We start from the raw sequence: 15,662 nt of genomic DNA, 5'->3' as shown, positions 1-15,662 counted from the left end.
ATAATATTCTGGGTGATGAGTCATGGAAGAAGACTATCTTATCAGGAGATACAAAGTATGAAATGCATCTTGCAGGAGAAATTCATATTTCACAACACTATGTTCATGCAAATTAGTGGATTTCTTTCATATCAGAAAGCAAAGTTTGCTGATCAATTATTTAGTTTTGAATTTGATACTGAGAAGTCTGATGGCTCAATAGCTAATGCTGTAAAGGAAGTTTCAGACTCCTGTGCAGCTACTGTATGTTTGACATAGACCATGAATTTACACACAAAAGTCCATCTAAAAATGTCTCTTCAGAGTTATTTGATATTTAAAAATCCTAGAAAAGATAAAACAGGTAGAATAAATTTTGGATTTAAAAAGTGCATTGAAAATTCAACCACATAAAAATTTTCTTGCTCTATAACCTCAGATGTATTAGCATAACCATCACATGAATCTTTTTTCAGATGCTAGGGTTATTATAGGAACACAGGGCGGATCCTCAGCTGGTGAAAATCATTAGAGCTGCACAGAAGCCAATTTATGCTAGCTGAAGTTCTGGCTCGTAAAATCTCTTCTAAACCTGAAAGAACATCTTGTACTACAATATAACTGGTCTTCAGGTGATTGAAAAGCATCTTGATGAACACTGTGGTTTCAGGAAAAAAAGCAGGACTGTATGCCTGACAAAATTCTGCTCTGTGTTCCTCTATTTAACTTGATTAGAAAGATATATTCAAGCAAAAACTTGCCTGGTACAATGCATCATTAGTCACACTCTGCTTCCCAATAGTGAAACCATCAATTTTATTTTAGATGTGAATATGTGCAAGAGGTCTAACTGTAACTGGAACATTAGCCAGGAAGCAGATGGGGACTGTGATTGAGAGTCTACCTCCTGGGTATATGTTGTACAAGAAGCAGCTCAGCAGAAGAGAGAAGGTTATCAAGCTCCCTTACAGTATATGCAAACTAGATATAAACACATTGACATAAGCTACAGATTTAGGGTTGGCCATTGTGTGTTTAAGAAAAGATTCTATTTCATGTAAAGCTGGCAAAACAGTAGCCTCCATGCAATACAAAATATGTGTTCTGTCTGTTTCACAGAGAGCAGTTTGGAATATCTATTTCTAAATTTGGAATCCAAATCACTACAGTAGGTATGAGTGATTTCAGTGCAGAAAATGATGTAATTGCAAATGCTGGGTGTTATCGAAAAGAAAGATCATATCTACGAATTTATTTTTTTTTAAAAGATCCTTTAAATTTTAAGATTAACATATTTAACCATTACCATATTTAAACAATTTAATTTCAGACATTTTTTAAGAATCAAGATTTTTGCAAATACCAAATTATTCACTTTCCTTATCCAGATCATGAGTAACAAACATATCCAATTCTAAAGAATAAACTTTCCACTCACTCTTGAAAGTAACATCAGGATACAGTGTAGCTTGCATATTCCAGGCGTCATTTTCCTACATCAGCGTCTCAGCCATTTTTACAGTCCCTGAGATCTGGTCCCTGATTTTCTGGTACCTGTGTTGTACATTTTGTCACTGCCAGTGGTGCAGGACTGCAGCAGAGCAGCCTTGCAGTTCTCAAGGCTCTGGCAGAACACTGGGAGTGTCTCAGAGGTATCGAGTTTCACTCAGGCACCATTCTTACAATCAAACAGTGGAATAATACGAATACCCAGAGCATCCTTATTTTCCCAGAGGATTCTCTTTTTTCTGCAGTGATTTTCACCCGGAATATTGCAGCTCCCACTCACTACACCTCATGCAGATTCAAATGTGGCTGAAAAAAAGCCATTTTAGTACGTGATGCAACGTGCTGCCAGTAACTCTGAGCAGCTATTGCACAGTTGCTTCTGGTAAATACCTGACACCACTTTTTCTATTCTCATAATGTTCCAAAGACAATTTCTTGCTATGCTTTTTGCATTAGGGTAACCAATTCCTAAAATAATTCAGGTTATATACCCATAGAATGTTATGTATGCAATAACAATACAAACAGCAATTAACCCATCTAAGAGCATATCAAGCAAAGTAGTTATCAAGTGACCAGATAAACATATTGAAAATGGCAAAGGTTATAATTTTAATATTTGGATTCACAGGAAAATTATTTACCAGGTGTTTCCCACCTCTAACGATCATTAAATTTGCAGAAGAACCCATTCTTTTCTTTATGAGCAGATAATAAAGGTAATTGGAATTACTCATGTAAATCAAATGGAGAAGAAAAGAAAACCCAAACCCACGCTTTGAAAACACATTGTGTGACAATGCTGTAGAGGCCATCGGGAGCAGCTCCTTCCTCTGGAACACAATCACATCTGCTCTCTGCAGAGTAATGTGCCATAGCAGGCAATTCAGTGCTACATAAACTCATCCTCAACATGCACTGTGAAAGCTCTCATTCAAATGCTGTACAATTATTCCCACAACACTGCTTAGTGTTCTCACCATTATTGCTGACATTCTGTGAACACTGGAAAGACAAATAAATATCAGCAATAGCTGACACACAATTGCCAAATGAAGTAAAACCTGCCAAAGGAAGGCAGGTTCCTCTGCTTTTTTCCCCCAGTTTTCCTTCTACCACTTCAAGCAATCCTTCATGAAACGCTTATAAATGTCATCCTGTCAACCTGGGTTTCACAGTGAGAAGTAAATCCAAACATTGATCCCTTTAGACTTTATTTTCAGGCAATCTCTTCACAAAGATCCAAGAGACAGTTCTGTCCCTGACAGATCTACCACCTTGTTCCAGAACAACTCCTGTCTGCAGAAAGTGAAGCTTGAAATCCTTCTCCCCTAAATGCTCTCTGCTTTCTTGATTACTATGCCTAGTGTCACCATTCAACCTGTCAGTCAGATCTGGCATCTTCACATAACCTTCAGCCAACGTTATTCTAAGTTCACTGCAAGGCTCTGCTAAATCACACCAGTAATTTCCACCAGTCTTAACTTTACTAAAAACCAGTATTTCCTGTCCAGCATCAAAGCCTAAATTCTTGTCCAAATTCTATCTTTTGTCTCCTTTTCTTACTCACTAAAAATACTGCTGTGATCAGAATTTTTTATTTATCAAAGTCACCTCCTATTCTAGATATCTTCTTTTTCAGTATATACTTTCTCTCTCTCTCTCACACACACACACAAATCAATCAGTCTTGACAGTGGTTCAGATGTGCCAAGATCACTGCCAGCTATGGTGACTGGTGTGACCTTAGAGATTGCTTGAAGGTTTTCCAGCTGTCTGCTGTATTCTGGACTCACAGCTGCTTGGAATGAGCAAGAAAAGAAAGTGATCTGCACTTTTCTCCTGCCTTCATGCAGCATCCAGCAGTATGGACTCCTCTCCACAAAGCATGCTCTTATATGCCTGAACAATACATCAAGCAAGCCAGCAGAATTTCTCTGCTGAGAATACTTTTTTTTTTTGTCTAACATGTCAGTTCTGATATAGCATATTGGTCATATGAGACTTAGTCGTTAAAAAGAGAAAACTTCTATCTGGGACAGTTTAAAATATTCCTTGATTATAAAAACAACAGAAAAAATGAAGAATTCCTCAGGCTGGGATGGTATGACTATCATTTCATGTATTTAAAATTTAGTAATTAACATAAAAAGCTTTGTAAAGAATCTGGGGTTCACTGAATACTCAAAATATACTTTTTTAAGTTTATAAGCTCTGTTTCAGTCATTTAATTTGACACAGAACTAGAGTTCCTAAAAAATGGTCTCCATTACTAACAGCAATTTCTATAATAGCTATTAATAATAATAATGATAATAATAATAATAATAATAATAAAATTATTATTGCAATTAATATAATAGCAATTGCTATTACTAACAGCAAATCCATAATAAACTAAGTTTAGCAAAGAATTTACGCTATCAGCCATTCTTGTGCATTAGGGCTTCTTAATGATTGAAAGTTTCCTGTGCATATTTCTTAGGAAAATTTGACAGTGGTCCAAAGCATGTAAGTGGGGTGTGACACACCTACCTGGCTAATTATACCTTAGCCATGGAGGTTTGCAGTACTAACCCACATAAACTGCAATCCAGTGACTCGTGGAAATGCAAGTGGATTTGCAGCCTGTGCTGAGGCCTGTGCTGCTGTGGCTGCATCCTAGCTGGAACTTTGCTCCTTCAAAATGAGCCAGAACATTCTCATGGTGTGGCAAAACTGTGATGCTACAGACTGATGCTACCGTGGTAGAGGCCAGCATGGTGTTCTGCTCGTGTGGGAGATGCAGCTGGGTGTGATGCCTGGTGCCCATCCAACTGGAATTTTTGTCCTCTCACACTTTGCAATATGTACCTATTCCTTGTTGCATACGTACACATGGTGCTGTAATTAAAATTCTGCTCTGATTTCCAGTATAAACCATACTATCTTAGTAGAAACGTTTCCTCTGAAATGACCCCTACATTTAATACCTACAGTTTCTTATGATGCTTTTATTGGAAGTGGAGAAAGATGTTGGTTAATTGTGCTGTACTCATAAATGTCTTATGTGTTAAAAATTGTTCATTTAATTTGAAAGGAAAGACTTTGTGATTATCCAAAATCTGATACTGGTTTAACCACTGAAACAAGAGAAGTGTTTAATATATAAAATTTTGATGATTGCCTTGCTGGGATTTGTCCATGTTAATGAAATATTTAGATTAACCTTCAGCTCTTGCCCTTATTTTGCAATGTGTTCAAACTGAGCTGTTGACCAGCTGAATTCAAGCTGGTTACCCTGGCCTTCAGCAGTATTTTAGAGAATTAAATGCCCTCAAGTCTGTATTGAGAGCTGAGCAGTGTTGAACAAGAGGATCCAGCTCCAAATTATTTCTGCCACAAGTGGCATAAAATTAAAATGAAGAGGCTGGAAACAGGCAAATTCTAATTTCCCTTCCATAAAAGGAAAAACCGGAGCAAGGGACAGAAGAAATCAAAGTTAATGATTAATGGGCAAAGAATTTCTTGCAAAGCATTGCTAATTCTTTCCTTTTCCCATCTCTTGGCAGAATTTAGTGGAGTTCTCATTCAAAGAAAGAAAAAATGAAAAGTTTGCAACTTCTTTCATTTTTATTACTTTCTTGCATCATCGTCTCAGGAAATACATATGAAGGAAATAAAAAAGGTAATATACTATCAAATATAAATAATGATAATGAACTTTTAAAAAATGTTTATGCTATAAAAATTTAATAGTATTGACTATGATTTAGTAGTATAGTTTGGTCATCAGGATGTTGGGTTTGGGTGTTATGTTCCCTAAAACATGGCATTTATACCTGTCTGTATTATTGGAAAATGTAGTTGTTCATAATTATCACAAATATTTCCAGTGGAACACATACATATGGAGAACGTACAAAATTAAGGTAATCTGACCTTCAACAAAACCTCTGATGAAGCTAATTTTAAAATGTATTAATTTGAAAATATTCACTGAATTGATAATATTATAGTCTTCTTCAGCTGGAATTATTCTGTGTGACAGATTTAGTCTCCTACTATGAATCAAAATTTCCAGCTACCTGACAGTGTTTAAGTTTTCATTTTCTGAGTTGCCTAATGCAGACTGCCTTTCATCTCAAGTGGATTAATATCTTTGAGTGAGAGATACATCTGCAGGAGGATCAGAACTGCAATGGGTCTTTATCATTGGCGTGATTTTACAACCATTTCTTAGGCATTTGTGACACTGCACCTTATGTCAGTATCTGTGTGACTGTTGAATAAGACAGGGCATCAAACAACTGCAATTTCTTAAAACCTCTCAGATGTGATTGACAAAGACAATGCCATGTCTGACCTCATTATTGATGTATACAAACCAAGCATTAGTTTTCCTACTTATCTAACTGCATTTCTAATACTCTAAGTGTGGAAGGGATAAATGTAGTTTTTTCCTTGGCTGGAAATAAAGAAAGATATGCACATTCGCAAAGTATGCCCCCTTACAGCAGCTGTGTTTTTTATTTTTGTGAATTTATAATAACAATTTGATACAAAAATGCTTTATATGCAATAGGCATAGTGATTTCAATCTACAGGAGGCAGGACCACCTTTCTTTCATTCTGCACATTAAATTTCCCCTTGAGTTTAACTTTGAACAATATAAAATCCCAGAACTAAAACCCTGTGAGAAACTTCAATTACTGCAATAACTTGGCCTGGTTTGCCAGACAAGGCCTGCATACCCTTCAGAGTCACTGAACCTTAGAAAGCTATTTAGAAACATTGACCAATTCTGTATTTTTGAGAGAACTTAAAATAAGAGCACTAACTTTAGTTTGAGGTTTCTCCCATAATCTTTGCTCAGATCTATTCAGATCCCAGTGTGTGGGCAAAGTTTAGTTCCCTGTAGACACACAAGGCAGAGAGGAAGTCACTGTCCCCCGGTTCTTTCACAGTCACAGGTCCTGCCTCATGCAGCTCACGTTCTCCTACCCCCACGACCTCTGGCACCATTTATAGCAAGGTCAGTTACTTCACTCTCTCCATCCCCTTTCCCCTCATGACCTAGGACTCCTGTATCATGGACCTCATCTGTTTGCTCATTGCTTCTGCAGTTTAAAACCTTACTTGTGGGCCACAAACAACAGGTCGCATGTCACATTGGCACTAGCAGATACGCCCAGCTCATAGTATGTTGAGGCAAGAGACTGATTTCAGAAGCAGAGAAGGTTTATTTCTAAAAATGCAAAAAATGTATGTATTTTCCTCCAGAGGCTCCCCACAGCCTAATGAGATCTGCTACAGGGGGTAGTTACAAGACTAAAGACCCTGGTATTCCATTTTCTTGAACTAAGACCCTCATCTCTTGTCACTCTTAAATCAGTCCAATTCCAATTCCAACTGTCCATTTGCATTAACATGTATTTAATCATCTTTCACTCCCTTGGTATCCTCAAATCCAACCTCTAGCCACACCAGCCTTGGCCAGAAGATAATGTAATTTCCAGTTCTCAAAACCTTGCCTTATTTCTGTAACCACTGGACTTCTCAGCAAAGCTCTGCTTGTTCTGTGTGCGTTGGTAGCCCCGGGTCTTTTTCCTCATTTCACTTCTCAGTGAGGCAGATGCAAACCACAGTAAGGCATTACCTCACACTAAGGAAAGGAGCAAAGCTTTTAACTCTGCATAAGAGGCCCTTTAATGCTGTCAAGTGGAGACAGCTTTCCATGAGCATTGTATCTATTTTACGTGGATATCCTTCCTTGGAGCTCGCTTGTTCTTGTTTTAGCAGGAACTGCAGCATAGAACAGCACAGCTACCAGGAGTGCAAAGCCTCCTCAGGGATGAGTGTCTGGTACATAATTCTAGCACAAGCAATTACTTTTGAGAGAGCCATTCTCTAAAAGAACAATCACTATGTAAAAGTCCTACTCATTAAATTGTATCCAGAAAATAAAACAACTACTTCAATTTTTTTTCTGTATCATTGTATCCACCTACACAGTAGAAGAAATCACATTACAAAATCAGAACTTATAGGAATTAGACTGCAGCAGGTAAATCAATTTAGATGAGCATATGTAAATATTTTTGATCAAGTTATGTACAAAAATATATATTGTAGGTACTTATTTTATACTTAATTATGTAGAATAAGATGGATTGCATTACCAAGCAAAGACAACACCAAATTTAAAACACACACAGGGTTATTCTTAAAAAACCACAGAGGGTTTCTGAAATGGCATGGTTTTCTTGTACATTTATATAGCAGGAAAGAAGTTTGGCATTTTTGGCAACAGTTCATTATCTAAAAGCAGAATCCCAGAACGAGAAATAAGAACCTAAAAATAACATCCCTGAAACTGAGCCAAGATGATTCTTGCTACAAGCATGTGAAAAATATTTCAACATAAGCTCTTATTTATTTTGATTCTTTTCCCATAAACATAAAAGTAGGTAAGAATATTTTCCATTATTCCACTTCCTTGTGCAGAGCAAAGTTATACAGTAGCTGACATAAAAATGCATGCTGTTGAGCTAGCACTTCTCACTTGACAGTCTCACAGCTGGCAGTTGAGCTGAACTTTTTTTTTGCCCAAAAGCGAAGGTAACATCTTAATTGTCATCCAATTCTGCTATGTTTTAAGTACTGCAGCACTACCATCATCTTGGTATTATACACAGGCCAAAAATCTGAATAGCTGTTTTCTTTATTCCCCTAGTGGATTACAGATGCAAGAGATGTTTGGTATAACAAATATGTATCAAAGTCTATATAAAATTCCTCAACAAAATGCAGTGTGTGGGGTATACTCTATCTGATCCAATAAACCACCAAAATAAAACTTCTATCTGAAGCTGAAAAACTATTAGAAACACAAAAAACATAGAAGATTCAAAAGCCATTTAAATTGTAGAGATAGAGAACTAAAGTTAGCCCATAGAAACAAGTTTAGAAACCATTAATATTTATTATTTACTTAAATGGACTTACTGATCACCTCTGAAGTTTAAATTCACATCACTTCTAGTTAGATCACTTAAACAGGGATTCAGGAGCTAAATTTTGTGACATACAAAAATAATGTTCCAAGAAGTCCTGGAATTTTAAAGTTCAGATACCAGTTACACTAATGATCTATGATATTATATTATTGTATTATGATATTATCAGGAAAAGTTCTGCAAAACTATTTGCTGCCATTTTCTGACTGCCTGTGTTAAAGATCTGCATTGTTCCCAAGAGTCTTAGAATTCTATCAAAATTTCTATGATCTAAACCAGTTATTTTTCCTTTTGTCATCTGGAAAAATCTATGAATATAATTTCAGACATAATTTTTCACTACAGGATGAAAAATATAATCACAGTTTAACTAACAGAAGATTCTTTGCTTTTCCCATGAAAAGAGACAATAACAGGAACCCAAATGATAAAGGAACTATCCATGCATGAAACAATTTTCAATACTTCTACTAAAGCAAGTGACTGAACATCTTAATGAGGAACTTAAATTCACCAGTGGATTGCAATTCATATGACTTGAGCACTACATTCTTCTGACTATTGCTGTCTGAATAGTGCTTGCATTTGACACTAGAAAAGCTGAACATACAGAATAGTTCCTGGTAATGTGGCACTGCAATCTTAACTGATTGTCTTCCTTTTTCTCAAACTAGAGAAGGCTAGAACTAGTTTTAAATACAAATACATAGTTTCAGTGGAAAATAAGTATCAATAAAAACATCTGCGTCAAGCTCTGGGATCCTCAGCACAGGAAGATGTGGACCTGTTAGAGTGGGTCCAGAGGCCACAAAGATGATCAGAGGCTGGAGCGCCTCTCCTATGAAGACAGGCTGAGAGAGCTGGGGTTGTTTAGCCTGGATGGAGCTCCAGGGAGAACATTTTAGCCTTTCAGTACCTTAAGAGGGCTTATAAAATGGAGGGAGGGGAACATTTTATATGGGCAGATAGTGACAGGACAAGGGGCAGTGGTTTTAAACTGAAAGAGAGTACTTTTACAATAGATAGTAGGAATAAATTCTTTACTCAGTGGGTGGTGAGGCACTGGAAGAGGTTGCCTAGTTGAGGATGCCTGATCCCTGAAAGAGTTCAAGTTGGATGGAATCCTGAGCAGCCTGACCTATGAGAGCCATCCCTGCCCATGGCAGGAGGGTTGGAACTAGATGATCTTTAAGCTCTCTTCCAACCCTAACCATTCTATGACTCATTAGTAAAGAGAACATTTTTATTCTTCTTTTGTGGTCCACTCTAGGTTTATATTACACAGTTCCTTTTAGAAAACCTAGTTATGGCAAATCCATGTGAATCTTCAGGGTTATTAATAGGGTTGCATCAACTGCAGTGCAATAGTGATGATCTAAGTCCTACCACCATATGGTCCCCTTGGGTGGCCTTAGCACAGTGACCTTTTTTCCTATGTTAGATGGAGCTAAGAGTCTGTTTGCTGAAGCTGAGTTGGACTCCTTATACAGTGGAATAGCTTGGCAGCAGGTGGATGGGCCAGCAGCCATTTCCAAGCAGCATGATTAAGATTTCCTGGCAACATGAGCAATAACTGGCAAAAGAGACAGAAGGGACCATCTATCTGCACATGCCAAGACTGGGTGATAAAGTTCACTGCTTTGGCCATAGGCCAAATGTGAATTACAGCTCTTGCAAAAAAAAATGTTTAATGTCTATGCTCCAAGTTAAAATGACCTCTTTCACACTTTGTAACTTTTCTTCTAGAGAAATATACTGGTTTTGAATTTATATTACTATGATAACTTTCTTGTTTTATCCTTTCAATATTTTAAAAATTGTTACAGTTGCTAATATTCTCAGAAAGCATTAACTGCAAAGGATTGCAGACCCTTCCACATACCCATTATAATCAGCCAACAAAAGCTTTTGCTGGTTATGAAATGCTTCTAAAACAAGATGGTTGCACAAACAGTTGTTGGCTAAAACTATAGAAATTCTCTGGTTTGCTTGCCCAGTCCAATAAAATCTTTTGAATCTTTTATCAGTAATACTGTTTATATTTGGGCTCCTATTTGGCCTCCAGAATTCCTGGTGTTGCTCCAAGTGCAACAAATAACAAAAAAGAGATGTAGAAATACTGAATATGAGGAAATAAGGTGTTTATACACATAATGCTCTCTGGAGTTAAACCAGCATGTCCAATCTGAAAACCCAAATTTTATGAGACAAACCTTTGAACTTCTGTTGTTTTGAAATATTTGATCCAAAAAGCATTTTCTAAATTTGTATATTGCTTACAGAGGGAGGCACTAAACCATGGAGGAGATGATGACAGAGCAGGTCCAAGGACACAAATAGAAACATACACATATGTTTGATTTTGCTTTGTGTCTGGAGCTGAAAAACTTCCCCAGAATTCTGCTACACTGACATGTTCTCCTGTATCTTAATGCTAACATTGTAAACCATTAGATAGAAACACTGCTGAGAGGAATTTTTCATTTTAAAATCTTGTCTATATTAGATCACTTGTACTTCATGCATCTCAGTCTCCAAGTAATCTATAATAATAGTGTCAGAATGAAGAATTTACTTACTCTTTCAAGCACCACTCTTCTCCCTTTCAGCAGCATTGGGTCATAAGGGATGTTGGAGCACATCAATTAAGGTTTAACTCCATGTTTGCCAACCTGCATTTCCAAAAGTCACTCATATTAGAGATTCTGTCAAATTGGGGTGGCAGTGTATGTGTGTTCCTTAAAGCTGTAGTAATAAATATGTATAGATAGGTAGATAGGTAGATAAGTAGATAGGTAGGTAGATAGATAGATAGATAGATAGATAGATAGATAGATAGATAGATAGAAAGATAGATAGATACACAATATCAAAATACATTCTAATTTATTTACCAGGCAAATCACTGTATAATTAATATAATGTCCAGGTAATTATCATGTCTGGAGACTAAAGCGTACCTCTGACTGAAATTCTATGAGTTGTTATAAAAATACAAATAATTAACTTATGTGGACTTTCTGACAAAAAAGGGTGTTAAAAAATTATATTCATACTTAAGAGGCTAGTATTTTGTTTGTTATATTTCCACATGTTTGGGGGTTTTTTGTGTTGTGGTGAAATACTAGTATTAGTACTTTACCACTAGTTTTTAAACTGCTAGTTTTCATATTTATGTCACTTGTACTCTTGACTTAGGATGACAGTAAAAATGCCTTCAAGGTTTGCTTTTTAGGGTTTGACACTAGGAATAGAAGGGACATGGAAGAAGCTCTGATTTTCTTTTTGAGGAGGAAAAGTTTGGGCAATTTTTATTCACTACAAAACAATATTTTAAATAGTATCATGCAGGTAATGCTTTCACAAGAGAGCTTACAATCTTCAAAAAATTGTTTGAAAAGTTTAATTATTTGTAAGAATGCTGGATAGTATTTAAAACCCTTATCATTATTTTCAGAAAGACATGACAACTACTGTATTTCTGAAACTGATTATTATTTACTGAAGCAGAATATTACTTTTGGTGCCTGAACCATGATAAAGAAATAACAATATGAATTAGCAGTGCCGTTAGGACATGTGGAAATTACTTAACCTCCAATTTATTGTGCCAAATTCATCTCTGTAAACTATTCATCTTTCTTACTGAATTACATTATGCAAAAATGCCCCAAAACCTTCTAGAGGTATTGAATCAAGTCCTTAGTATCTGCTTGAACTCCTTTTTAATGTCTCATCCTAGACTCCAGTTCCTATGAATGCTTCAATATTACTTTTCTGTGAGTCACTAGAGCCAGCACCTTAATGACCTTTGAAATATCTGAACAATTCCATAACTGATCCTGACTAAAATAGCTTGTCTATGACAACATATAAATTGCCACCTACACCACAGTTCTTAGATAAACTACAAGGAAACCTGACAGCCCTAATTGCATTTAATGTGTTTATGCAAATGAGAGTAAGCTGGATGAAGCATGACCCAGAGCAGAGGTTCACCCTCAAAAACAAGACTTTCACAGACTATATCTGTGCAGGATTCCCAAATCTGCTTTTCAAGTGAAGGACCAACTGCAGCCAGGAGACAAATGGAGTCTTCTCTGAACACTTGAAAATAACTCCAAAGCAATTTTTGCATATTTTCAAGAACCAGTTGAAATAGAGGGAACTGTGACTAGATTACAGGTAATTCTCTGGCCTGCTCTTCTGTCAGTACAGATATGAGCAGAGTGGACTGTAGAATGAGAATGGACTGCAGAATTAGAGTCTAGACCTAAAAGAAAGAAAGAAGGGAATGGAGAATAATCAAATATAAAAAACACAGCTACCAGCATAAAGCACTAGAAACTACACAGAAAGCCAGCTGGCACATCATCTGAAAATCTACTGTGGTCTTTATCCATCATGCTTACCTTCTGCTTACCCAGAAATAGAAAGTAGAGATTTTCTTTTAATTGGGAAGAGGTTTTTTTGTAAAGAACATCATAAATCATTGTTTTCTTAGTGGATGACACCAAACTGTCATGAAAGCTGAGGTACTAATGAGGTGTTTTTATCAGAAATCCCAACAAAGCTCTGAAAAGATTCCCACACAAAACATTTCAGTGAGCAGTACTGAAGTTACTCTTCTGGTTTTCATTGACCACTGCAATTTAATTCAGTCATCTCTACTCCAGCTGGGCAGTGAGTGCCTCATTATCCCCAGGCTCCATGTCTGACTGCAGTGCAATGGAACAGTAAGAGCAGCTGGGCCTTACTGCCTTCACCACAAAGACAACTCCTCCTGCTCCAGCTGACCTGTACTTACTGCTCTCTGGGGCACACCAGGGTAGGCAGAGAAAAACCCCAGAAGCATTCCTCTAGCCAATAAGGCATTTCAAACTCAGTGAAATACCTAAGCTTAATACACTTCAGCCCCCACTCTACAGCAGGACAGTAGTGTGTCCCACAGAGCACTGTGAGGTTTCCACACGTTTCTTAGGGCAGAAATACATTCAGGATTCACTCTTTCCAAAAACTGAATGTGCCTTCCCTCTCTGTCAGAACTCTACCTCCATCCCAAGAGCAAACTCAGCACTATTTCCTGGAGAGAGGAGTTCAGCACGATCCTGATGTATGCCATTAAATAGCCTTAGTCTCTTCTCACATGCTCTGGGACCACAATGTGATCTTTTACTTTAATACGTTAATTTAAAGGAACCACAAATTTTGTAAGAAATTTCAGCCAAGAAATGTGTCCCTCAGCACCTTCTGGCTTGGTAGTGTCCGTGTCACCCTAAAGAATGTGATGGAGATTTGGAACTGGAGCAAAACTCAGAGTCTTTGATCCAGCTCCCAGAGGAGACACTTGTGCTGCTTACTATTTTAATCTCCCTAAATCATAGCTCACAGGAAGTGGCAATGGAAGAATACATTCCCATGGCTGAATACATTGTGTTCTATCTGGTAGAAGAAATTAGCACAACTACTACTGAGATTCTTAAAGAATAAAAATAAAACCAGGAATATGATGTATTATTCCGTCCAAGAAGAAGTTTTGCACAACCCTTCTCCCAAACCCATTTCTGAAATTTTAATAAATTCATAGCATTTACACCTTGGATTACGATTTCTCTTATGATCCCATGCCCCTTTCTATCTTTCTGTTCTCGATTATGAAGATGGTGTATATTCATTGAAAATGTTCAACTTTACAGAACATTGTTAGTCAATTACTGATGATAACTGCTTGGCCTTAAGATTTCTCTTGCCATTCATTTTAATAGAATGTTACTCTGCTGAATATCATCAAAGAGCTTATGTTTATGGGCATACCAAAAATATTTAAATTATTAGTGATTTTCAGTCTATGAAGTATCAGTGCTAGTTCTTAAACTGGCTTTAGAAAAAAAAATCCCTTTGGATACTTTGAATATGATAATCCTGATGTGCAGAAGGGAACCAAATTCTCAGACATCTGTTCAGGGCCTGGGTACTCTGAGCTGACAAGGTTTTCTCACAACACAGGAGTCAGAGCAGCACTTAGCACCCTGCAAACCCAGCACTTCATTGCTTCTGATCTTCCTTTCAGACATTCTGGACCAATCCAGAGCAATCCAAACAAATGAATCTTGTGTCTATAGTAAGTGATTGAAGGATCTTTTTCAGCTCCTCTGTAATCTACTTTTAGTCACAATTCAGCTATTGGCTACCTGCATTTCTGTTTTTCAAAGCCAACATAGCCATACAACTTAAATGTACTACAGAACGCTCTGGATCCCTAGAATTTCCAGATGGAAGGCTGCTTGTTTCAGATATCCCTTCATTTCATTAAAATGTAGTAGCTTTCCCCACAGACTTTCTGTGATATTTCCACACTGACTGTATATTGCACTCTCTGGGATGGTGTGGGTAGTAGGAAAATGCAGTAAACCAATACTTTCCCTCTTTCTGTGCAGCAAGTTAATCCCTCAATACAAAACTGTGTTCCTGAGGAAGCTTAATTGACTGTAATAAGGCAACCAAATGGGAATATTCTTTGCTTTTTGATTTCTAGGATACTCTTTAACAGTAATCAAAATGAGACTAAGGACATTCTGCACCTTTGTAGCTCTGGGGAAAAGCAAGGCCTCAAATACTTGACTTTTTGTGCTTTGTACTTCACCAGTGTCCAGTCATGGCAGACATCTTAATGTAAAGGGAAGGATTGTAGTTCATGACTCACTTGGTGACATTAAGAACTTAAGCATCCCTTCCCTCTGGCCACTGCTGCTGGTACTTCAGAGGGCTCTCCCCTGGCCAGCACAGTTCCCTGGAGTCACACAGTGATTCTACAATTCCTCTTGTAGCCAATCAGCTTGGAAACAGATCCAATCCTGGTTTTTCTTGGTCATCCTGCTTTTTAGATGCATAAGCTCCCTGATCTTGATCACTCTGCAATTAAGAGACCAGTTGTGCTGGGGCAATGATGGGACAGCAGGAGGTGAGCAGTGTGGGTGGCAGCAAGATAGGGAACAATTCTGTTTAGAGTTTCTTGGGCAGAGCTGAAGCCAAATGAATCCAAATAGGAACAAAACAACAAATTACAATTTTTTTTAGCTTTATAATTCTGCCCTCAATTTAAAAAATAAGTAAATCTGCTACCTTACCAGTGTTTGTATCATTCAACTAAGCCTCTACTACTATTTTAAAGACAC

At 37.3% G+C, this 15,662-nt stretch overlaps 1 protein-coding gene across 1 annotated transcript in view; it reads left to right on the top strand.

Moving 5' to 3' along the window:
- LIPC (lipase C, hepatic type) overlaps positions 1–15,662 on the top strand; it is a 70,967-nt gene that overhangs the window by 13,927 nt on the left and 41,378 nt on the right. The window contains exon 2 of the mRNA XM_015638618.2: positions 5,040–5,155. Coding sequence (XP_015494104.1) covers positions 5,074–5,155 — 82 coding nt within the window. The 5' untranslated portion in view covers positions 5,040–5,073. The remainder of the gene's footprint in view (positions 1–5,039; positions 5,156–15,662) is intronic.

The sequence above is a fragment of the Parus major genome, chromosome 10 (assembly GCF_001522545.3).
Source record: "Parus major isolate Abel chromosome 10, Parus_major1.1, whole genome shotgun sequence".
NCBI lineage: Eukaryota > Metazoa > Chordata > Aves > Passeriformes > Paridae > Parus > Parus major.
This window is presented reverse-complemented; position numbering and strand designations above follow the sequence as displayed.